Genomic DNA, 26,474 nt, shown 5'->3' on the forward strand with positions numbered 1-26,474 from the left:
AAAAGTCATGGAAAATGTAGTCGCGAATATCCATAAGCAGAGCAAGAAGAAGAATCACTTTGGAGGTGCTTGTCGTTTTTTGTGCACCAGATTCTCTTCTTGATATAGAGGCATTTTGTCGTTCTTGGTCAAATCTGCTTTAACAATGGAAAGGCAACATTAGTCGCACTTCAATCTTTTTCCGCTGATGCACGAATTTCGTCGTTTTTTTGCTTCAAAAAGTTTACTTTATGATTAATACGTAACCGTAGCTGCCGCACTTCGCAGTTTTATACCTCACGGAATGTTTTTTAGGTCCGTTTTTTTGTTGCACACTTGCACTTATTTCCGTGCACCAACAGAGGCTTCTGACTTGTCATTAGGTGCAGGATTCAATAAAAAATATCACAACTTAAAATTTTATTATGCATGATCCATGTATGATAATAATGTTTTATTATCATCATACATATATAATAGCTTTGCTTTATACGGGGAGTACAAATTAGTATACGTATTTTTGTTCCAATTTAAAACGACGGTGTTTTGGTTTACTGCATTGTTTTCATGATTAGAAAGTTTATGAGTTTCTGAATGCGAGAGAGTTATAAATCAACATCACGTAGTCAACTACTTTACTACTACTAATACCTTTTTATTTAAAATTAGAATTATAGTTTCTTTCCGGTAGCTATTGTTATTATTTCTCTGATTTATGGTTTCATCTGGCTCCTCAGAACATGACGACTCAAATTTACAAATGAAGGTGTATTTTAAATACGGTATTTTTATGTTATCCTTATATTTTAAGCTATATTTGGCAGAATTTTATATAAAAATGAAACAATATTTGAATGTCTGTACTGTACAAATTACTTCTCTGATGCTCTAACAACTTACGATATAACATAACCTTTCAATTGTCCTTCAATTCAATTTTACTCTTCCCTCGCATTAAGAAACTGGTTGAAATCCGAATATCAGAAATTTTGCTGTTGTAATGAACCAATAAGCCCAGATAAAGGAAATAAGGATGAGATTTAATAAGTTAGTAAATACAAATATATCTAAAAATCTAAGTTCATGTATAAGGTTGTTCGGAAAGTCATTTCGTTTTTTCCCGTCAGAGGATTTAATTACGTTTTTTCGAAACCAACTTCACATTTAAGCCGCCTAACCATTATATGTCTTGAGAGCTGATATTGCAAGGCTTGTGTGTGAAAAAGTTCTATTAATTCTACGCAGTAGTTTTTGGTTGGTGCCCTTTTAAATATGGAGAGCAATAAGCAGCATTTTCGTCATATTTTACTTTTTTACTTCAGAAAAGGTAAAAATGCTGTCCAAGCGAGAACAAAATTGACGGATGTGTATGGAGAAGGCGTGTTAACAGTACGCCAGTGCCAGAACTGGTTTCCAAAATTTCGATCCGGCAATTTTGATGTCGAAGATGCACCACGGTCTGGAAGGCCGGTCGAAGCTGACAAAGATGCGATAAAGCCATTAGTTGATGCAAATCGGCGAATAACCACACGAGAGATCGGTGAGAGATTAAATTTGTCGAATTCGACTGTTTATGGCCATTTGAAAGGCATGGGCTTAACCTCGAAGCTCGATGTGTGGGTGCCCCATGCCCTTACGGAGCGAAATTTGTGTCGTCGCGTTGACGTGTGTGATTCGCTCCTCAAACGTCAAGAAAATGATCCATTTTTGAAGCGGATTGTTACTGGGGACGAAAAATGGGTTGTATACAACAATGTTAAACGCAAGAGGTCATGGAGCAGAAAAGATGAACCGGCTCAAAGCGTGTCAAAAGCCAACATTCACCAAAAAAAGGTGATGCTCTCCGTTTGGTGAGATGTCAAAGGAATCGTTTTTTTAAGCTTTTGCCGGACAATACAACGATTAATTCAGAAGTCTATTGTCATCAATTGGACAAATTGAATGATTCACTTAAAGAGAAGAGGCCCGAATTAAGCAACAGGAAGGGTGTAGTGTTCCACCAGGATAATGCGAGACCCCACACAAGTTTGGTCACTCGCCAAAAACTTTTGCAGCTTGAATGGGACGTACTGCAACGTCCACCATATTCTCCAGATCTGGCGCCTTCCGACTACTATTTGTTCCGGTCCCTGCAAAATTTTTTGGATGGCAAAACCTTTACCTCAAATGAAGATGTCAAAAACCACCTGAACCAGTTTTTTGCCAGCAAGGACCAAAACTTTTATGAGAGGGAAATTATGTTACTGCCAGAAAGATGGGAAAAGGTGTCGGACCAGAACGGCCAATATATAATTTAATAAAATATTTATTCATTATACGAAAACTGTCTTTCATGTTCCCCAAAAAAAAACGAAATGACTTTCCGAACAACCCAATAGATAAGATGATAGATAGATAGATTACGCGCTGTGCTCTCTCGCTGTGTGCCTCCTTAGGCTGCATAGGTATTTGCTTTGAAAGTCGCAACTGTCGCACTCATATAAAGGCACGTCGTCGGGTTTCTTGTGCGTTAAAGAGTGCCTGATCAGATAAGTTTTAGCAACACAACGGTAATCACACAAGTCGCACTTGAATTTCTTCTTCGCGGCATCCACGTGCTGCTTCAAGTGGGTGACCAAGTTAGATTTGAATATGGTGGTATATTCGCAATTGTTGCACCTGTACAGAGGAATCTCATCAGGATTTCCATGCGCTATAGAGTGCATCTTGAAAGCTAATTTAGTAATACACCGATAACTACACAACTCGCACTTGAAATTCGTCCCTCCGATGTCCGAATGTTGTTTAGTGTGAACCAGAAAGCTCCGCCCGTATCTGGTTTGAAAATCACAACTTTCGCACTTATACACTTGGTCGGTTTTTTTCTTGTGCGCTTTTCGCAAATGCTTTACCAAATGATATTTGATTTTGGTTTTATATTCGCAATCGTGGCAGCTGTACCAAGGTGCCTCGTCCGGATTCTTATGCGATATATAGTGAATGTTCAAAGTTCTCTTGGTGAAACATAGGTAATCGCATAAGTCGCAATGAAAAATTTTCTCGTCGGTCCGCGAGTGTTGTTTTGTGTGAACCGCCAGGTTCCGTCTGCGTTTGGTTTGAAAATCGCAACTTTTGCACTTAAACAGGTGCACTTCCTCGAATTTGTTGTGCGCCACCTTCGAGTGCTTCACCAAACCAGATTTGAATTTGGTTCGATATTCGCAATCGTTGCAACTGTACAGAGGCATCTCGTTTGGATTTTTATGCGCTTCCGAGTGCATCTTTATTATGGATTCCGTCAGGCACTCGAAATCGCACGAGCCGCACTTGAATGTCACCCTGTTGACGCACGCATGCCCCTTCTTTTCGTCTTTGCATCGGGTTCGAAAATCGCAATAATTGCACTTATATAGAGGCGCGTCGTCCGCATTTTTATGCACCGCACAGTGTCTTTTGAAGTTCGACGAGTCGTTGCTTCGGTATCCGCATAACTCGCACTCGAACGTTTTCTGGCTGAAGCCTAGATGTCGCTTCGTGTGCAACAACCAATCCCCTTTCGATTTAGTTTGATAATCGCAATAATTACAATTGTATAGAAGCCTGCAGTCCGTAATTTTATGCACCAAACAGTGTCGTTTAAAGTTTGACGAATCGTTACTTCGGTAGTCGCACAGGTCGCACTCGTACGTTTTCTGACTGAAGCCCAGATGTCGCTTCGTGTGCGACAACCAATCTTCTTTGTCCGCGCATTGATCATCGCAAAGGTTGCACTTATACGGAGTCCCCGCCGTTAAATGACGTTTTGCGTGAACGAGAAACTTACTTTTGAATTTGGTTTGGTAATCGCAGCCGTTGCATTTATATAAAGGCAGTTCCGGCTTCCTGTGCGTTTGGACGTGCCTCGTCAAATATGATACGAGCGCGCACCGATAATCGCATTGATCGCACTTGAATTTTTTCTCGTTGACGTCCGCGTGTATTCGTTTTCTGTGCTTCAGCATGTAACTCCTATGGTCGGTTTCAAACTCGCAACTGTCGCACTTATACAGAGTCATTTCCTCGGGATTTTCGTGTGCGACGGTGTGTCTGGTTAAATCCGCTTTAAGTGTGGAATTGTAATCGCATAAGTCGCATTTGAATTTCGGTTTGCTGAAGCCCAAATGTCGTCGCCTCTTGTGCCTCAATAAACTTCCTTTAAGGTTAGTTTCGTATTCGCACTTGTCGCACTTTAGAGGCACCGCACTTTTCTGCACTTTCCTTCTCTGGCTGTTGGCAGTGTCGGGCTTATTTTTGGGCCCTAACGGTGGCTTCAAATCGTCCAAACCAGGTTTGTCGCCGTCGTTGTCGGGCACCGCGTCGGAAGTAAGCGAATCTAGAATTTAAGAAATACTTTTTTATTCCGATGCAAAGCGCAAAAGATATATTTCATCTAAGTAAATCCTTCCCAATCTAAATGACGTTCACGGTACATTTAAGAATATCATGAAATATCATAAATTGCGCTTTCTGTAAATGATAAAAAAATCAACATTCGAAGTGGCAAAAACAGTTGAAATGTGTTCAAATATGACTGGAGCCAGTCAACAATATACTGATTGGTCCATCAAGAGAGAAAAAACTGTAATAAATGTCATCGGTCGAATAATACAGTCGCTTCCTTAGTCTATCTTGGACAAAACAATAAAAGGAAGAAAAACAGAAGTTCACTTTGAATAGAGGATATTTAATAAGCGCAACGCGAGTTTTCATGGAAGGATGGCGCGCTAGAATAAAAGTATTTTCGGAGAAAGATAGAAGATTAATAACATTGGTAGCAAAAGTGGATTTGTCGGTGGTGGCTTACTGGCATTAAAGCAGTGAATGGTGATAATTTTGAAGACCGAAAGCAAATATATCTAATACTTTATTCCTCCTGGGTATATGCAGGGTGTTTTCTAACTGAATGTCAATAATTAAGTGAATTTCAAGTGGATAAAACTTCATATGAACATATGACCTAAACGTCTTAACGTTTGTGATACAGAGTTTTCAAAAATTTATATATTTCTTATATATGTATGATAACTTAATGATATTTGGCACACATGTACAAAAAAATTTTAAAATACGGACGTAAGGAATTTCGCCTGTTTATTTTGGCAGACATTGTTTGTACGCCACTGATTTCTCTTAAAAGAAAAATTATTCTTATATTCTCCATAAAGAAATTTAATTTTTTGATTTTTTCAATGCGATATACGGTTTTCGCTTAAAAAGTAAAAACCTCTTTTCTGTATGGACATAATATCGTTAATATGACAGCAAAACCGTGCGATGGACTAAAAAAAGTAAGAGATCGAATCTACTCATAAATGAATGCACATGTCTTTTTTTTAAGGAAATCAGTGGTGTGGCAAATATAAAATCTCTATCTCAAAAATATCTGGTTTGGTTACCAACTTTCAGAAAAAAAATATTACTTTTACGACTCATTTATTGTATTTATTCCCAAATATTATTGAAGTGTTTTTAAAATATTTTTAAGGAAATAACATAACATCCTAACAAGATAAGTAATAAAAGATTCTTATTTAAATTCGTTTTATTTATTTAAGTTTACGTACTTCCGAGTTTTGGACGCAGCATAAGGAGATACTGTACATTATTTTTTAATATCGTAATTAGTTCGATATCATACAGAGCTGGTCAAAACTAACGATTTGCCTACTACATACAAAAACGGTGAAAAGCGCATTTTTTTAAATGGAACGCCGTGAATATCATCACATGTTCTAAGAGCCAATTAAATTTCCTTTCGAAAATAGCCAGTAGAAAATTACAGTTTTGTACATTATTTCTTAATATCGAAATTAGTTCCATATCATATAAGGATGCTTAAAACTAATGATTTCATACAATACAATACAAAATTGGTAAAAAGTGCATTTTTTTAAATAAACACATCTTATCACATATCCTAAGAACAAATTAAGTTCCCTCTGAGTACCTGAAACAAAAGCACATATTTATGAAAAAGGGATTACTTTGACATAATTCATCTTTTAAGTAGCCAAGAAATATCCGTCTTATGGTAAATACTTCATTTTTTACTCATTATTGATTGTTTTATATGTTTTAATGAATTTGTTTACTATGCATGAACTAGGCAGCCCCATAGCCAGAACATCCAGCAAATTTAATGAAACATCCCGATCTACAACACACTAACAAATTTGCAAGGATTTTTGAGTCCGTACTTGACTATCTAATGACTTTTTTGTGAGACAAAAGTGTTAGACGTGTTTTGTATGCTGTCAAAAAAGATGAAACAAAGGAAGCTGTTCCAAGATGACCGAGAAGACGCCGATGACGAACCTGGCTGTGGGCTCCTAAGCGTTGAATAAGTGAAACAACTGGTATTAAAAAAAACGTCGAATTTCCGAAGTTTTGGGCATGAAATGTGTAGCAACAACACGGACACATTCACTGCCATTCAGAATTGACAAACATAAAAATTAAAGCCGTGGGTAATATATCCGAAATCATCCGATTCCTCCCAAATCCATGCGGTAATATCTGAAAAATGTCCGAAGTGGATCGCAACCGTAAGAAACGAAACTGACGTCGTAAAATAATACTTTCCACATGCTAGATCGGTGTAGAATTGGGTATTTTAAAGGAGGGAGGAGAAAATTATTTTTGTTACCTATAACATACATGTTGACATTTTTGATACCGCACGCACATACCACACAAATACCACAATGGAATCTTTTTTTGCCGGGAGTCGCCATGACCAATTTGTATTTAGTTTGATAATTGCAATGGGTACACTTACGTAGGGGCACTTTGTTCGAATTTTTGTGCACCAAGGAGTGGCTCTCAAATTCAGATTTAATAAAACCCCGATAATCACTCAGGTCGTACTCTTTCACGCCGGTATTTTGACTTTCAAACAGATTTAGTCTTGGCCTGTCGGTTAATGACTAGAAATCAGATCCCCTTTAGCAGCGTAAGTTCGTAACCTACCTACTGCATTTTGCTTAAATACATTTTTTTTTAAATAACAGATCAGCTCCGAAAATTTTGTCAAATATGGAAATTGAGTGCATAAATTTATAAAAATGTAATGCCCGCATATTAAAACGTATTTCACATTGTCAGAAATAATTCGACATTCAAACAGATTTAGTCTTCGTCCGTCGGTTAAGGCGTCTGACTATAAATCAGATTCTCCATAGCAATGTGCGTTCGAAACCTACCTACTGCAAACTACCATTATTTTGCTTAAATATGTTTTTTTTTATTTAACAGGTAACACAATATTAGAAAATGTTTCCAAATTTTCAAATTGAAGGCATAAAATTTTAAAAATGTAATTCCCGTATATTTCAAACGCATGGCACATCATCGGAAATAATTCGACATTCAAGTAGACTTAGTCTTGGCCTGTCTGACGTAGTACTTGCTTAAAATTTGATCACGAGAGGTTTTTCAGTCTCCTTTATCTAAACTATTTTCAGTACTGCAGTGTTTGTCGCTTATCTCGAGAAATAACACTTTGACTTTTTTTTTAATGCAACAATCTGTTTATTTCGAGAAAACAATTTTGACCGAAACTGGTACCGGTACCTTTAGAGTAACAACTTTTGCAAAAACTGTGAATGTAGATCGTAGACGGATTAAAAAAAAACAAGTTTCTATTCGTACAAACTTTTGTAATAATGATATGAAAATTTGTTTACGGAATTTCATTTAAACAATCTTTATCCATTTCAATTCTTTGTTCGACGAAGCTTTGGAGCGATTTCTATTCCGTCTTATGTTTGTAATTAGTGTAATGAGGGCAAGTTGGCCATGGAGCGGGTCTTCCACCACATCATGGCAATTTTAATCCCATAAAACTGATATGGAAACAGCTGAAACCGAATTTAAGAAGAAACAACACCTCGCCGAAATTTAGCTCTGGGGCAATAGAATCAATTAGAAGTGAAGTAGAAAAAATAATTGGATTTTGTGAGAAAACTGCTTTATTTCGAAAACCTCACAATTTACATTCAGGAACATGATTATAGGAGTCGAAAGCGCTTTTAGTTATTTATCAGAATATTTGCTGATAGAAATTGTATTCTATTCCGGATTAAGTTTTCAAAACAACTTGAGATAGATTTGTTTTTCACATATACGAAGAAACAGTAAATTTGGAGATGATTACAGTTAGCATTTGTATTTTAAATACCCTGAATGGTAATAAGATGAATCTTATAGACTTTTTAACATAGAACCCAGAAGAGTAGAAAGATTTTTTATAAAGACGTTATTTCTAAGATGCAAGGCAAAGTTGTTTTATTTAATTACGCTATTTTCGCGCCTTCCAAAGCAAGCAAGCATCCAATCAGACAATCTTTTTTGAAATATATTGTAGAATTTTAAGGAAACAAATTAACAGGTGTAAATATTTGTAGGGTAGACTTGCCTAAATCGTACTTGCACGTAAATCGTACCACCTAAATTACTCAGAATTTATAAAACATACAGCGGCATCTGTCGGTGATTACTTGAGTTAGTGCTAAGCTAACCAGCTGTGATGCTCCGAAGCAGTGATTCCTGTGCGAGATGTAATTTTACTGATAAAAGTAAGTTTTTTTTCAGTTTTCTTGTAAAATTTTAGCGTTTTTTGTAAGCGTTTTTTAAGAATTCTATAAACATAAAATTGTGAATCATACGATTTTCAAAAATTGCATTTCTTTACAATTCATTTGGTGGTAGAATTAGCGCGCAGCGTTTTCTCATAACCTAAAAGCGTTAAGTGTATTTTGAAGAGGACTTTGAGCGTAAATCGTACTTTATTATACATCCTAATTCGTACCGGTACAAATTAGGAATACGAAATAAAATTGTTTTCATTTTGGTTTTAACCAATCAATTTCTGTTTATACATATTTGTTAAGTTTTTAATTTTATCATTTTATGAGGGGAAAAAATAAAAATAATTTTTTTTAGCACACAATGGCAAAACGACAATATAATAAATGGTCTATGCAAAATATGAATACACCAATACAAGATTTTAATAATGGGAAATTACGATTCAATGAAGTATGCAGGACATATGGTATTCCAAAACCGACCTTTCGACATCATTTAAAAGGTCTAAATTCTCAGAAAAAAATAGGAAGACCAAGCGATTTGGAGCGATTTGGAGCAAATGGAGACTGAATTGGTTCATCACATTTTGGATTTGGAGTCTAGATTCTTTGGGTTAACTATCACAGATATAACGAAATTTTTAACATGGATGAGACAGGTCTTAATACCGTTCATAAGCCTGCTAAAATATTAGCGTTAAAAGGAAAACATCAAGTCGGAGCAGTCACTAGCGGAAAACGTGGAATTAACACTACATGCGTTTGTTGCATGAATGCTAGTGGAGACTTTATTCCTCCAATGTTGATCTTCAAACGCAAAAGAATGACGGACATCCTTAAACGTGGTGGCCCGCCTAAAACGCTGTACACTTGTTCTGAGAGTGGGTGGATTGTCGCTTCAATCTTTGTCGAATGGTTACAACATTTCATAAATCATTTAAAATTGGAAAAACAATTGAATCATAAAATTCTATTAATATTGGATGGACATACCACACATACTAAGAATCTAGAAGCCATCAACCTTGCTAGAGAATACGGTATCGTAATGTTTTCTTTGCCGGCGCACACAACACACAAACTACAGCCTTTGGGTAGATCATTCTTTAAGTCATTAAAAACTAATTTTAACAAAGAATGTGCAGTTTGGATGAGAAATCACCCTGGTGAAACAATCAAACAATCAAACATATCTGAAATTTTGGGAGTGGCATATCGCTATGAAAGGTTTTGAAACTTGTGGATTGTGGCCTTGCAACAGGCATCGAATAGGTACCAGATGAAGAATATGTCGTGCTCGATGAAAATGAAATGACCCAAACTGATATGCAACTTTCGGATCCTGGTCCTTCCACAGCGAATGTTTCTACAAATGCACACGATCAAACTGACGCATCCATCCGCACGGTTATTGAGAATTTGTCACCAATATATCGACTTCCACCGCAAACATCTAAGAAAACAAGCAAGGCCGTAGTCCTTACTGCGAGTCCATATAAAAATATGTTGGAAAATAAATTAGATGGACCAACAAAACCAAAGAAACGCTCTTTAATACTTGGTATTGCATTTTATGCCGCAAAGATGAAGAAAAATCAATGATTCAATGACAAATGCAACATATGGGTGCACGACAACTGTGCAGGTGTAGGAAAAGCCACATATTCTTGCACTTGCCAACATTGCATCAGAAGTACGATTTAGGAATAGTGCGGTACGAGTTAAGACATATGGTCTTAAATCGTACTTTTTTCATTATTTTTTAAATATTTTATTTTGAGTAGTAAAACAGGGTTTCTTTAAGTATTAACACATGTCTAATGTTTCTTCTATTAATAAAGTTTTGAGAAATCTACAACAAGTTGTTCAAAACTGGTACGATTTGGGTAAGTTTACGCTAATTACTTGTTAAAATATTCTCTAAGTATTAAGCAAATGTATATAAAGCTCACTCGAATGTGTAAAAACATAAATTCTTCATAAATACCTGTAAATTATGCATAAAATTTACACTTTGTAAAATAATCTGGAAAAAAAATAAGATAGAAAACGAGTATACTTTCTTAAATGTCAAAATATATATTCATTGAAAAATAACATATTTAAAAATATATGCAGACCGTTCCACTATAGCTAGTTGCTTAAAAATGATATATTTTACAAAAATCTGGCAAAATCTTCCTGCTTACGTATATATAGGTGGACTACATTTCATTAATTCCACTTTTTTGAAAGAGAAAAAAAAACACAAATCAAAGGAGAAACGTTCAAAATCACGTTCCAAATTAACGACGCCATTTCGAACAATATTCTCATCACAGATGGCAGCAGAATCCGCATCTAAAACGTTTCAGTTCTCTCTTCGGCCTTGCACTTCACTGTGCTTCATTGCCCCTGAAGACGTTTGTCCGTGCACCTTAGCCTGGTGTTTCACCACGTGATGTTTGTATCTGCTTTGGTAATCGCAGCGTTCGCATTTATATAGAGGCAATTCTTCCACATTTTTGTGCACTATACTGTGTTTGTTCAAATCTGCTTTGGTAAGGCCTCGGTAACAACATAAGTCGCACTTGAATTTCCTGTCCGCGAACGCAGAGTGCCGTTTCAAGTGCGTCACCAAGTGACTTTTGCCTTTCGTTTGAAAATCGCAACTGTCGCATCTGTACAATTTCAAATCTTTGGGATTTTTGTGCATCACGCTGTGTCTAGTTACATCCGAGTTAGTAACGCCTCGGTAATCACATACGTCGCACTTGAACCTTCTCTCACTGACGGGTAAGTGCATCCGTTGTATGTGCTCCTCCAAATTTCTTCTGTGTTTACTTTGATAAGTGCACTCGCTGCACTTAAATAGAGGCACTTCGTCCGCACTCTTGTGCCCCAAGCTGTGTATTTTTAAGTTGAACTTCCTAAAGCACCGATAGTCACACGAGTCGCACTTGTACATCTTCTCGCTGACGGGTAAGTGCATCCGCTGTATGTGGTCCTCCAAATTTCTTCTGTGTTTACCTTGATAAGTGCACTCGCTGCACTTAAATAGAGGCACTTCGTCCGCGCTCTTGTGCTCCAAGTTGTGTATTTTCAAGTAGAACTTCCTAAAGCACCGATAGTCGCACGAGTCGCACTTGTACCTTTTCTCGATATCCGAGTGCCGCCGTTTTAGGTTTTCCCCCACGCCACCTTGACACTTATATAATTGCACGTCGTCGATACTTGTGTGCGTCAAAGAATGTTCATTTAATTTGGAGGTGGTGGTGCAACGATAATCGCACAAGTGGCACTCGAATACTGTCGCATTTTCACATTTTAACAGTGGCTTGAAATCGTCCGATGCCCAATTGTTTACATCGTCGTGTTTCACAGCGGGAGAAATCCAATCTAGAATTGAAAAAGAGAAACGCTCTTTATTTCAATGTAAAACGCGAAACATTTTGCAAATGTATCATGTCATTCGGGTTTATGGTTTAAACAAAAATTAATTAATCGTGCGGAAATATATCGAAACAACTAAGGACAATGAAATATCACTTTTAGTTATTACCTAAATTTAGATGGCTAAACTAAGTTATTATAATTCAAAATAAAGAGGTGGAAAGGAAAATGGGTTATAGAGCAAAAACATTAATAAAAAAAGGACCTAACCAAAATAGAAACACCTGTTTTAATCTACACTTGAATACACCACACCATGAAATTACCAATATTATAAGAGTAAGATCTTCTAAAAAGTTCCTTTCTGTGTTGTGGCACCTTTGTGCAAATTTATTCCATGAACTCTCGGTATAAATGAAACATTTATTAAATAGTAACTAATAACCAATATTTCCGTTGAATTTTGAAAAAATTACCCATAAAAAAGGTTCCCATTCCCGAAACTGTACCTCCATTATTAATAATTTTAATTGGATGTTCAAAATTGCCATCCGTTCGCCATATTGAGGTTGCGCGCATGGCGTCCAAGTTAGTAAGTTACAATATATTTTTTTATAGAATTAAAATGATTATGCTGTAATCTAAATATACTTCAAAAAACTGCTTCCCGGTGGAATTTTTCAATGAAAATCTTCCAATAAGCATTGTTAACTAACAACTTCTTCCCGGACTTCCTTTACCATTGCAAATTTAAAAAATATTGAAACAATTGCCGCAAAATTGTTTCGCTTCCTGGAACCTTCCTTGTATACCCACAAAATAAGATAATGTAATAAAAGTATACATAAATTTAATACTTTGTTTATATATATATATATATATATATATATATATATATATATATATATATATATATATATATATATATATATATTCTCACGTATTGATTCACGGATGGAAAAATGTGATGACACTATACTCCGGGATATCATCCGTTCGCTCGTTGAACTCCGACTGGAATCCTGCATCCGACTGGAATTCTGCAAATCCTGCATCCGACTGGAATCCTGCAGACGTTTCGCCAAAATCTCACTTGGCATCTTCAATGCTCGCGCTCCGAGTGTTCGAAGTGTTTTCGGAGCGCGAGCATTGAAGATGCCAAGTGAGATTTTGGCGAAACGTCTGCAGGATTCCAGTCGGATGCAGGATTTGCAGAATTCCAGTCGGATGCAGGATTCCAGTCGGAGTTCAACGAGCGAACGGATGATATCCCGGAGTATAGTGTCATCATATATATATATATATATATATATATATATATATATATATATATATATATATATATATATATATATATATATATATATATATATATATATATATATTTAATTTCACAAAAAAAGAAAAATCGCCGCAATGTTTTTTTTTATTTGCCATTAACTTACAGTTTTAGCTATTGTTTAAATAACTAGTTAAGAATTTTGAAAGCGATTGTATCATGGTACGGGGCTTTTTCTCCTGGAATGGTTTGGTGCACTAATAATAATAATCGAGGAATCTCACCGATGAAACTCTACATAAATCCTTCAACTGGATTATGTCGTAAAAACGGTATATCGTTCGGCGACCTATACCACGACAATTCATGGATACTTACTTACAAATAAATGAAAATAATTAGATTTTGTTAGAAAACTGCTTTATTTAAAAAAACGCACAATTTAGATTCAGGAACATGATTATGCAATCGAAAGCGTTTTTAGTTAATTATCAGAATATTTGCTAATAGAAATTGTATTCCATTCTAGATTCCGTTTTTAAACTAACTTTAGCTAGATTTGATTTTCAGATACACGGAGGAGCAGTAAATCTGGAGATTTCAGTTAGCATTTGTATTTTAAATACCCTGAACCGTAATAAGCGGAATCTTATAGATTTTTTTACATGGAACCTAGAGAAGTAGTTAGATTTTTTACAATGATTTTGTTCAATCATTAACAATCTTCTTTGAAATACATTGCAGAATTTCAGGGAATCAAATTAACAGGTGTAAATTATTGGTAATTATTTGTTAAAATATTCTCCAAGTATTATACATTTTTAGGAAACGTATATAAAGCTCACTCGAATGTGTAAAAATATAAATTGTGCTATATCCTTGATTGTATCTCGAAACTTGCACTTTATAAAAAAAAAATGAGTACGTCACTGAATTCTGGATTCTACCTTCTAGACAATCATCTTCGTAAATAGCCAAAGAAGAATTCATAAATTATGCGCAAAATGTGTTGAAGCCGGTGGGAATTAATTTTGTTCAGTTTTTATGAAGTTTACAACTTTTTGCTATAAGATAATCACAACAATGGTAATAATAATAATAATAATAATAATATATTAATTGGAAAAAAATTGAGATAGAAAAACGTTTATATTTTCGTAAATTTCAAAATACGTATTCACTGAAAAATAAGGGCGTTCCGCTGTAGCAAGTTGCTTACAAATGATATATTTCACAAAAATCTGAGTACGCCACTGAATTCTACGCTCTAGACAGTTATCTCCGTAAATATTCAAACAAGAATTCGCAAATTCGCGTAAAATGTGTGGAAGCTGGTGGGAATTAGTTTTTTTTTTAATTTTTGCAATAAAATAATCATAACAATGGTAATAATAATATTAACAATAATAATATATTAACTCGAAAAAAATGAGATAGAAAACAAGTATACTTTATATATATATATATATATATATATATATATATATATATATATATATATATATATATATATATATAGATATGATAGATATTGATATATTGATTCACGGATGGAAAAATGTGATGACACTATATTCCGGGATATCATCCGTTCGCTCGTTGAACTCCGACTGGAATCCTGCAAATCCTGCATCCGACTGGAATCCTGCAGACGTTTCGCCAAAATCTCACTTGGCATCTTCAATGCTCGCGCTTCGAACACTCGGAGCGCGAGCATTGAAGATGCCAAGTGAGATTTTGGCGAAACGTCTGCAGGATTCCAGTCGGATGCAGGATTTGCAGGATTCCAGTCGGAGTTCAACGAGCGAACGGATGATATCCCGGAATATAGTGTCATCACATTTTTCCATCCGTGAATCAATATATCAATATATATATATATATATATATATATATATATATATATATATATATATATATATATATATATATATATATATATATATATATATACAAAACGGTAGTCGTGACCGGCTAGTTGAACAACAAACTTTAGTTAATTGGGGTATCGGTCCTGATGAGGGCTCAAATAAAAGGCTTTTGTGCTACACCAAGCTTTCGAAAATGTTTATTTTCTTCTTCAGGGGCTACAATATGAAAGCGGCTCTTAGTTATTTAATACTAAAGTCTTATAGTTAAAGTACTTACTGCTACAGTGCCATTATAGGCCAACACCAAACTCATCCGGATAACAGAAAGAATCAAATACGACCGTTAATTATTATAACCGAGGGCAGCCATCTAGACGAAATTGTTATTACATTTTATTTAAACGAATTTTACTTCAAACGCAAAACGCAAATGATGGAAAGGTTTTATTAGTATGACTACCGCCAGCCGTCCAGTTTTTTTTTTCCCTTTCTTTATATATATATATATATATATATATATATATATATATATATATATATATATATATATATATATATATATATATATATATATATATATATATATATATATATATATATATATATATATATATATATATATATGATGACACTATATTCCGGGATATCATCCGTTCGCTCGTTGAACTCCGACTGGAATCCTGCAAATCCTGCATCCGACTGGAATCCTGCAGACGTTTCGCCAAAATCTCACTTGGCATCTTCAATGCTCGCGCTCCGAAAACACTTCGAACACTTTTTGTCGGAGCGCGAGCATTGAAGATGCCAAGTGAGATTTTGGCGAAACGTCTGCAGGATTCCAGTCGGATGCAGGATTTGCAGGATTCCAGTCGGATGCAGGATTCCAGTCGGAGTTCAACGAGCGAACGGATGATATCCCGGAATATAGTGTCATCATATTTTTCCATCCGTGAATCAATACGTGAGAATATATATATATATATATATATATATATATATATATATATATATATATATATATATATATATATATATATATATATATATATATATATATATATATATATATATATATATATATATATATATATATATATATATATATATATATATATATATATATATATATATACAGGGCTGTAGTTAGTTAAAAGATTCCGTTTTCATCATTTTCTTGTTTAAGTTTATATCTAATCCATCTCTATATTTCATTACTTCAACTTTTATGAGGAAGAAAAAAAAACAAACCAAAGAGAAAACGTTCAAAATTACTTTAAAAATTAAGGACGCCATTTCGAACACAAAACAATATTCTCATCGCAGATGGCAGCGGTATCGGCACCTCAAACGTTTCAGTTCTCTCTTCGGCCTTGCATTTCACTCTGCTTCATTGCCCCTGAAGACGTTTCGCCGTGCACCCTAGCCTGGTGTTTCACCACGTGATGCTTGTATTTGCTTTGGTAACCGCAGCGTTCGCATTTATATACAGGCAATTCTTCCTCATTTTTGTGCACTATACCGTGTTTGTTCACATCTGCTTTGGTAAGACCTCGGTAACAACATAAGTCGCACTTGAATTTTCTGTCGACGAACGCAGAGTGCCGTTTCAAGTGCATCACCAAGTGACTTTTGCCTTTCGTTTGAAAATCACAACTGTCGCATCTGTACAATTTCAAATCTTCTGGATTTTTGTGCATCGCGCTGTGTCTAGTTACATCTGAGTTTGTAACGCCTCGGTAATCACATACGTCGCACTTGAACCTTCTCTCACTGACGGGTAAGTGCATCCGTTGTATGTGCTCCTCCAAATTTCTTCTGTGTTTACTTTGATAAGTGCACTCGCTGCACTTAAATAGAGGCACCTCGTTCGCACTCTTGTGCACCAAGTTGTGTATTTTCAAGTAGAACTTTCTAAAGCAACGATAGTCGCACGAGTCGCACTTGTACCTTTTCTCGATATCCGAGTGTCGCCGTTTTATGTGTTCCCCCAGGCCACTTTTGTGTTTGGAACTGTAATCGCAGCCATTGCACTTATATAAGTGTACGTCGTCGATACTTTTGTGCACCAAAAAATGACTCTGTAAATTGGACTTGGTTTTGGATCTGTGCCCGCACAAGTCGCACATGAATCTCTTCTGATCGATGGCCGAGTGACTCTTTTTTATGTGCGTCGTCAAATTCCTTTTGTACTTGGTTTGATAATCGCAGTCGTCGCACATGTACAGAGGCGCCTCGTTCGGGCTTTTGTGCTCCAAAGAATGCTCATTTAATTTGGACGTGGTGGCGCAACGATAATCGCACAAGTGGCACTCGAATACTGTCGCATTTTCACATTTTAACAGTGACTTGAAATCGTCCGATGCCCAATTGTTTACATCGTCGTGTTTCACAGCGGAAGAAATCCAATCTAGAATTGAAAAAGAGAAACGCCTTTTATTTCAATGCAAAACCCGAAACTGCTACAGCTTTTGAAAAAACGCCCGAGTACGCTCGTTATTTCCGACCAAACAATGAAAGATGACTTTTACTTTATGGACAGGAAAATGGGATAGAGATTAGCAGGTAGCAAAAACATTAATAAAAAAAGACTTAACCATATTATAACATTGTGTTGTGGCACCTTTGTGTAAATTTATACCACGAACTCTCAATATAATTGAAACTTTGTTAAATAGACGTCAATTGAACTAAAATTATGTGCTATAGCTCATTCAATTCGAAATTATATCTAGATCATTATGCGAAAAAAGCGGACTGGTGCATTAAAAATTTCAAAGTTATAAAGAATGGATGTGTGTTTAGTATTTTTGCTTATACTTCATAACCAAAAATTCTTTTCCTTAAAGCGGAGGAAATTTACTAAAAAAAGTACCCATTCCCGAAACTATACCTCTATTATTAATAATTTTAATTTAATGTTGAAAATTGCCTTCCGTTCGCCATATTGAAGTTGCGCGCATGGCCTGGCAAGTTACAATATTTTTTTTTTAAGAATTTAAAACATTATGGTATAATCTAAACACTTCAAAAAAGTGATTCCCGTTGGAATTGTTCATTAAAGTTAATTTTCCAATGAACTAGAGCACTGTTAATTAACAACTTCTGCCGGAACTTTCTTTATCATTGCAAATTAAATAAAAGTTTAAACAAACTTAATACTTTGTTTATAATTATTTTTATTAAGTTAACAAAAAAAGAAAATTCACCGTAATGTTGCTTTTTTTTATTTGTCATTAACTTACCGTTTTATGTTAACAAAAGACATTTATAAACTAAAAGAAAATTTTAGCTCTACTAGTTTATAATTTTTTATGAAATAGTCTTCATTAAGAACTGTCATTTATGACTTTTCTTTGTTTCAATAATTAGTCAAGAACTTTGGAGGTGATTGTATCCAGATATAGAGCTTTTTCTTCTGGAATGATTTGGTCCACTTTACAGAATAACTAGGACAGTATGAGTACATCAACATAGTGAAAAACGTCATGTTCGGAAGAAAATTTATCAGTACTTTGGAAATTTCAGCGCAATATTGATCTCAAGCATTCTGCTAGGAAAGATGTTTTTACGTCTTGTAGACCAGACAAACTGTGGATGATCGTTAAAAGAAAGTTATATTCAAGAACTTTCCAAAATTTGGACGAACTCTGCGCGGGTATGAAAAAAGCTTGGACCTACATCAATCCATGCCAAACCTTATGGATAGGAAATGCTGACTAAAATAGTACAAGTGCGATAAACGGAATTAGAGTCACCAGTTTATTTGGCACGAGCGGAGGAAGTGGTTAATAAACGAGTGACTTAAAAAGTTTACCAAACGTGTTGCATACTATACTTTTTCTCCGACCATCAGTTAAGTTGGCATTACTGTTCAAGATGGCGACCGATTTAACAGCTGTCAAGTGATTTATTCTCAGTTTGGTTTGGCAATTCATCATGAATAGACTCACGCCTGAACAAGGCTTGCAAATAGTGCAATTTTATTTCGAAAATAATGGTTCTGTGCGGAATACGTATCGTACTACGTCCATTTTATCGCCGACAAAATCGTCCATCAGAGCAGTTAATTCGATTAACCATGGAACGTTTTCGCACCACGTTTACTCTTATGATAACTCGCATCCGCAGACACGCCGTACGGTGCGTACAGAAGCTATTGTTGCTGTAGAGCGTAGCATTGAGGAAGACCCGAATGAGTCCATCCGCCATCGAGCACAGGAATTGGATCTGAGTTCATCCACTTTATGGAAGATTTTGAGGAAGGATCTTGGTTTACGTGCTTACAAAATCCAACTCGTGCAAGAATTGAAGCCAAACGATCATCAAGTAAGGCGTAGATTCGTCGAATTGGCCCAAAACGAGATTGCCGTTGTTCCCGATTTTGATAAGCGAATTTTGTTTAGCGATGAAGCGCACTTCTGGATGTATGGCTACGTCAACAAACAAAACTGCCGCATTTGGAGCGAAGCTAATCCTCAAGTGTATGTCGAAACACCGTTACATCCAGAAAAACTGACTGTTTGGTGCACTTTATGGGCTGGTGGAATCATTGGTCCGTACTTCTTCAAAAACGATAATGGCCAGAACGTTACAGTCAATGGTGATCGGTATAGAGCTATGATTACTAACTCTTTCATTCCTGAATTGAATAACCATGATGTCCAGGAGATGTGGTTTCAACAAGACGGCGCAACATGTCACAGGAAGACACGTTTGGTGACCGCCTAATTTCACGTTTTGGACCTGTGAATTAGCCTCCAAGATCTTGTGATTTAAGACCGCTAGACTACTTTCTGTGGGGCTAGGTAAAGTCATTGGTCTATGCGGATAAGCCACAAACGCTTGACCATTTGGAAGACAACATTCTCCGTGTTATTACCTTTTCAGCTTAATTGAACAATGCTTGTCTGGAACATATTTCTCTTATAACGGTCAAATTTTTGAACAAACGCCGGGAACATCAATGGGTTCTCCATTATCATCGCGAATATATTTATGGATACCCTTGAGAAAAAAGCTCTCAACACCTTCCATCTAAAACCCAAATTATGGAAACGCTACGTCGATGATACTTTTATTTAGCCTCACGGCCAAGAATCCCTAGTAGATTTTCTAAGACATTTAAGCTCTACATAGCCTAAAATACGTTTTACCAATGAACTAGAAACTAATAATAATCTCCCATTCTTATAATTACAAAATCATACCTACCATTGGGTTATTGTATTTACAGAAAACCTACGCACACAGACCGATACCTTAATGCATTGTCACATCATCATCAGGCCCACAAATCATCGGTTATCAACTCTCTTGTTTACAGAGACGTAAAACTATCTCAGTCCGAGTCATTGAACCCAGAATTAAAACCTTACTTCTGCTTTTCTCTGTAATAATCTCCAAATTAAAGATATTAAACATTCCATCACAAAATACACTTCGCCACAACCTTGCAATAGCAATGAAGCCGAAAGCAATACCACTGTTGTCCATTCTTATATTTAAAACAGCACTGAGTTCTAAAGAAATATAACTCCAAAACCACTTTTCACAAAATCTCTCAACATCTTCGATCGGTCAAGGACAAAATTCCATTTGAGATGCCAGCAGTTTACAGCATTCCATGCATATGCGGCAAAGAATACATTGGAGAGACCGGACGAAAAATATCAACTAGGTTCAATGAACATGAAGAGCCTGAAGACTAAGACACATAAACTCCTCAGCAGTTGCCGAACATAATCACGAAACCGGACATAAAATGTTATTCGATAAAACTAAAACCAACGAAAAATCCAATAATCTGTAAAAATCTATAAGCAATATAACAATCTTAACCGCGGCTGGGAATCAGTCATCCGAAACGATGTTTATGTTTAGCTCGCCCCTCAAACATAATATAAACAAATACAGAGTAAAATGCCAGCTAGTTTTAATTAAGCTCTGAAGAAGCATGATGAATGGCAAGTTTTGTAAATAACAACCCGAATACATTTACTGACATGATCGGCAATATTGACATTATATTATATTATATTAAACGTTAAAATTCAAGCCGTGCGGTAATATCGTTTTGTGTGAAGCACTTGAAAAGCAGCAAAATATTGTCCTACTGGGTGATTTTACTCTAAATTTCAATACTCATTCACAAAGACTCAGTTCATTTCTTTTGTAACTCGGCTCTTTGGGTTTGACAGTAATAATCTCGGAGTGCACTAGGTTAACGTCTGGGTCTTCAACGTGTATTGATAACATTATAACTAACTTGGAGATGCCTAATGGATCGGCAGGTGTGTTCGATCCCTGTTTGTCTGACCACAAAGTACGTTCCTCATCTATGGTAATGCAGGGACGAAAGAACCAGAAGTTTGGAGAAGACACTTTACTAGGGTGGGTTTCTGGTGGGAACAGTTCTATTCTCAAGATATTGAAACTAAAGCAACGTGGTTGGTTAATACTTATAATGTTAATACTTTAAGTATGTATATAAGTTATAACTTTATAACGCATTGCCACAATCTTTTAAACTTTTAAACCAAAAACATTTTTAATATAAAATTAAAAGTTTTCTTCTAAGTAAGGGTTATTATAGGGTTGGTGAATTTTTTGATGAAAACATCGGTAATGACGTGTTGCGAAGCGTTGTGCATTGATTGTATTTTAATGATTGTTCTGTGCCATATACTTATAAATTTATTTTTTATTTGTTGTCTGGTTACATTGAATATTTAGATTCAGTATATTATGACGTCATATACAATTTTATGTTAGCATATACTTACATATATTCAATTAAAAAAATATATTCTAAATTGCTACAAACAATGATATTGTAAAGTAGTCAATAAACCTTCTATCTATATATTCCGGAAATGTTCGAAGTGGCCCGGATCTGTGGGACAATATTCACGTGGTAAAGTGAACCTAGATCGGTGTATAGTTAGATATTTTACAGAAGGAGTGTCTTTATTTATATTATTATTTATTGGCTTGGACATTATTTCTGAAGAAAAAGCCTTCGTAAGCGACTCTACTCGCTTACGAACCACAGAAGACGAACAGGGCAAACCATTAAGTAGAGTTTCAGGAGGATCAGGTAGGGAATTTACCACTGTGCTAGCATGTGTGGGACCAGATGATTCCCTTTTACCACCTTTGATTGTCTTCAAGGGTTCTGGAATACAAGCAAGATTGACGTCAGAGCGGTCATATCCTGAACCATTGTACAGGGTTTCAAAGAATGGGTGGATGGAGGAGCCTTAATTTTTCACTTGGTTCACTTGGTCAAGAAATGAAAGAAAAAAACCTTTCCAATCAAGGTGCTGTTTTATTATATGAGGATCATTGAAACCACATAAGTGTTCGCATTATTGCAGCAGCCATTGAAAATAAAATTACGTTAATTAAACTGCCAAGTGGCTTGGCTAATAGGTTACAACCATTAGACAAATATGTCTTTGGGACAGTAAAAACATGATGGGATTTTTTTTTCTTAGTTTTGGCAAAAATCAAATGGGTAGGGGAACAGGAAGGCTTTCAAAATCTGACTTTGTAAAAATAGAAAAAATCAAATATCATTTGCCGGATACAAATCTTGTGGAATATTTCTTGTAGATAAAACAAAATTCCTCAAAATCATCCTGATCCACCTCTGAAACTTCAAAAAAATGCATTTTCTTTAATCCGTTTCGTGATGTGTTTACATTTGGCCCAGAGAGGCCGGGGTAAAGGTAAACATTGAGAGATAATTTTTGTATTTTTTTTAAGAGTTTTCGATTTTTTTTAATATTATTCTGCATTTTAGTAAAGTTATTTGAACACTAGAGTCATAATTTACAGATGAAATTGACAAATATCAGACTTGCACAAATCGTTTACTATTACCCCCGTTGAACCTAAAACCTAAAGCATCCAAGGAAAATGCTGCCAGGTTTCTAAAATGACCGCTGTTTATTGAAAAATGAGCTTATATTACAGATAGCTAAAATGGACACCGTTGTAAAACAGATAAGGCTGAAAGCATTTTCGGGAACGGAAATAACTTCAGCATGGCTGAATACATTTTGCAATACTTGGAATTGCTAAAAAGAGCTCTTTTTGGGCTATCAACGCTGTTCCGAGCAGACTGATTTAGATTGCTGTTTACGACATCACTGTAAATAAAATTAAATACGATATTCACTTTTATTGCAACAAAAGATAGCCAATTTAGAGCCGAAAGCGCTAGTGAAACCCCATTTTCTTAAACAACCTATATCATTAAAAAAAAACTCCAAAAAATGTAACACCTTTGGGAATATTTTAAGTATATCTGCCCTTTTTAAACCCTAATTTTTGTTCTATTAGCAAAATACATATAAAATGCAAAAAAAATATATTTCAAAATCCAATAATAATCAATATTCATGAATGACGATTAATATTGTTAATCCCTCCCCACAAATTGGAAATTTATAAAATCCAAGTATGCTTTGAAAAACAAAATAGCAAGAAGTATAATGGTAGTGTTTAAGTGTCAACCATATTCAGATTGCAGCTATTTTAAGTGGCCTCATTTGTAAAGAAATGCCTTTTCCACCTGTAGGAGGGCTTGATATGTTTCGTGTTTTTCATGGCAATATTTAATCATATGGGAATGGGTATTAATTACTTTTGACATTTTAAATATAATTTTGGCATTTGGTAAATTGAGTATAGCATCAATAGAAGCAACCTAAACCAAAAAAACTATTTTTCAAAAAAGGATTATTTCTCAAAAAAAGGGATTTAAAATTCCAGAATCGGTGTTGCGCAACTTGCCGACATCGTAGAGAGTTAAAAATCGTTTTCAGCATCTACTCTTGAACGTTTTAGTGTCATAATTTTTTTTCATCCATGTCTTTAGCACAACTACTTTCGATTAGCCAATCGGTACATTGATTGAAACTAACCAAAACTAACCAAAACTATCCCAAAACATTTTAAAAATGTATTTTTTATTTATTCTGCAAATATTAATTTCACTCTGAAAAAAAAAAAACAGTAATTTGTCTAAGGACGGTCAGGTTAGCTCGGGCCGTGCATCCAAATGGTGTCATAGTCACTAAATGTATCTAACTTTCACTAGTACAGTTCTCAATTTCATCCAAAATGGTAATGTCAAGTAAGTTGAATTACTTCGATTTCAAGAAATCATAGAAGTCCACAATCACACATATTGTGTACCTACTGCTAGTGCACACAATCAGCCTTTCTGAGGAAGATGAGTCCAGGGTGTGCAAAACCACGGGCTGACTTTTTAGAGCTTCAGAATCTGAAGAACATACTCCCCTTAAATTAACCCACGTCATATGAGCGCTGAACTTATGGGTGAAGTATAAAAGTGGAAGTGTGCCGCAATAAATGAATTGCGATCTTTGTGCCTCTTAGAAGAGTGACTTGGGTTTTATTCAGTAAATAAACAGTTTCCTACAAGGACAGTATTTAGTATCTAGAACATCTCAAACATGCTAACCTCAGTTCTCATAAATAATAGGCTAATGATAGCTTTAATACAGCAATAATTTATGTTGATTAAGGTAACCTTACATATTATATCCTGTTAATTTGTAGTGATTTTCCTGCTTTAATTGAAAACGATAAGTGACATTATAATGAAACCACTAGGAATAGTAGTAAACTATTACAGCTAGAGATAGTAAAATGTGAAGTGAACTTCCCTATAAATAGCGATACTTACCTTGATTCATTTATCTCATATTTTTGTAGCCTCCTCTGAATTAATAAAATTAAATATTGTTACACTTCCAAATACAGTTACAAAAATGAAGTACAGGCAAGTCTTCATTATAAAATAATCAATTTCATACATATTATAATCTCAACCCATTTAGCTATTAGACATATAGAGGCTCTGTCATGCTGATAACATAGAAAGTGATGATGACCTTGGGGCATTCAACAACCAACTCCGTCAGACTGTCAGTAAGTTTGAATGCAGAATTTTCTCAATCTACACCTAGATCTCGTTGAATGGTGTATGCAGCCTGTGACATATCAATTTTTACCCTACTAGGGCCACTATATTATCTAATAGCTATATGATCAGAGCCAATCTGTTTCCAAGAAATGTGGGAAGACCAGTAGTTTTCCATTCATGTAATGGTTGCTTTAGCTTGTCAACTGGAAAAGAAATTTCTACTTGATTACACCTTTGTCATGTGATTTTTTTGCATTTACTCAAAATACAACACACAAAAAATCTTCTGCAATAATTGTTTTGTTTATTTCACTGTTTCCCTATTTTCAAAACTTGGCAGCTAATAGTTACAAAAAATAATTTAAAATAACTTAGACATTATGAAGAGGGGTTGTCATTTTGTACTATGAAGCTTACGGCTTTTCTTTTCTCTAATTAAATTGACACAGCTAGATGAACTTTTTTTGCATACTTTTTGCTTTCCAAAATTAATTAATAAATTAATAAATCAATAGCAAAAAAACAACAAATAGCAACAGCTTAAAGTATATTATTACAGCACTCCCTTATCAAATCTGACAAAAATGGTTTACAAGAAGTTCACCTCCAGGCAACAAATTCAGCACTTCATCAACGAAATATGTGTACTTACCAAGATTTTCTGGCGACCGGGATACTAATTCCTCTTTAACTGAGACCTCTTCTTTAACGATTTCCGCTTCCAAGTAGGAGGGATCAATTATTTCTTCCTTGATTTCATTTTTGCTGTAAACATACGAGGTCCACGTAAAGTTGTCCTAATGAATTTTGATTGTCTCAATACTCACACATCGTCCCAAGGCTCTTGTTTAATGCCATTAACGTCCTCCAAGTAGATCGAAGTACTTGGTTTTGACTCTGTTTCTTCCGTGTAGTTATCACATATGTCCGATTTTATTTCATTCGCTATCTCCATCTCCATAATTTAAAAAATGCGAGAAAACCCCGTTTTAAACCGAACTATACACCGAACAATCAAAATATCTCAAATGAAAACGACAATATCTTGTTTTGGAACTCTCGTTTGACATCAAACAATTATGACCCCTATCAGCGCCCTCTGCTAGAGTCAATCAGCTACATACTTTGAAGCCTTTGCTTTAAAGTTACAAATTTGGGCAACGCCATGCGGACCAACCGCCCATAACCGACCATAGCAAGAATTATTGCTGATTTTATCAAGCTGTATCGAAGTTTTATGAAATAATGTTATATGTTGTATTAGTACTGAATAGCAAAAAATGTGATAAAATTATTTAAATTAACTAGTATTTCAAAAAATCAATTAATTTGTTAATATTTTACTTTATTCAATCTTAATAATATTCACGAGATTACCTCACAGAGATATTAAATAATAAATGTGAATA

The 26,474-nt window shown here is 35.2% G+C and overlaps 1 protein-coding gene across 1 annotated transcript; it reads right to left on the reverse strand.

Annotated features, from left to right (window-relative positions):
- On the reverse strand, positions 1-26,189 carry LOC132706547 (zinc finger protein 845-like). The gene is made up of 3 exons (XM_060677926.1): positions 25,893-26,189; positions 25,718-25,830; positions 1-4,330 (listed from the first exon to the last, which is right to left on the reverse strand). The coding sequence occupies exons 1-3, from the start codon at positions 26,024-26,026 to the stop codon at positions 2,379-2,381; spliced, it is 2,199 nt and encodes a 732-aa protein (XP_060533909.1). The 5' UTR covers positions 26,027-26,189; the 3' UTR covers positions 1-2,378.
- Positions 26,190-26,474: the final 285 nt, after the last annotated feature.

Source organism: Cylas formicarius, unplaced genomic scaffold (assembly GCF_029955315.1).
Source record: "Cylas formicarius isolate icCylForm1 unplaced genomic scaffold, icCylForm1.1 PGA_scaffold_8__14_contigs__length_24414737, whole genome shotgun sequence".
NCBI lineage: Eukaryota > Metazoa > Arthropoda > Insecta > Coleoptera > Brentidae > Cylas > Cylas formicarius.

Coding starts and splice junctions, on each gene's coding strand:
- LOC132706547 (XM_060677926.1), bottom strand. CDS start 26,026: ATGGAGATGGAGATAGCGAATGAAATAAAATCGGACATATGTGATAAC. Junction 25,831..25,892: donor CAAGAGCCTTGGGACGATGT/GTGAGTATTGAG, acceptor GTATGTTTACAG/CAAAAATGAAATCAAGGAAG. Junction 4,331..25,717: donor CCGGTCGCCAGAAAATCTTG/GTAAGTACACAT, acceptor CTTAAATTCTAG/ATTCGCTTACTTCCGACGCG.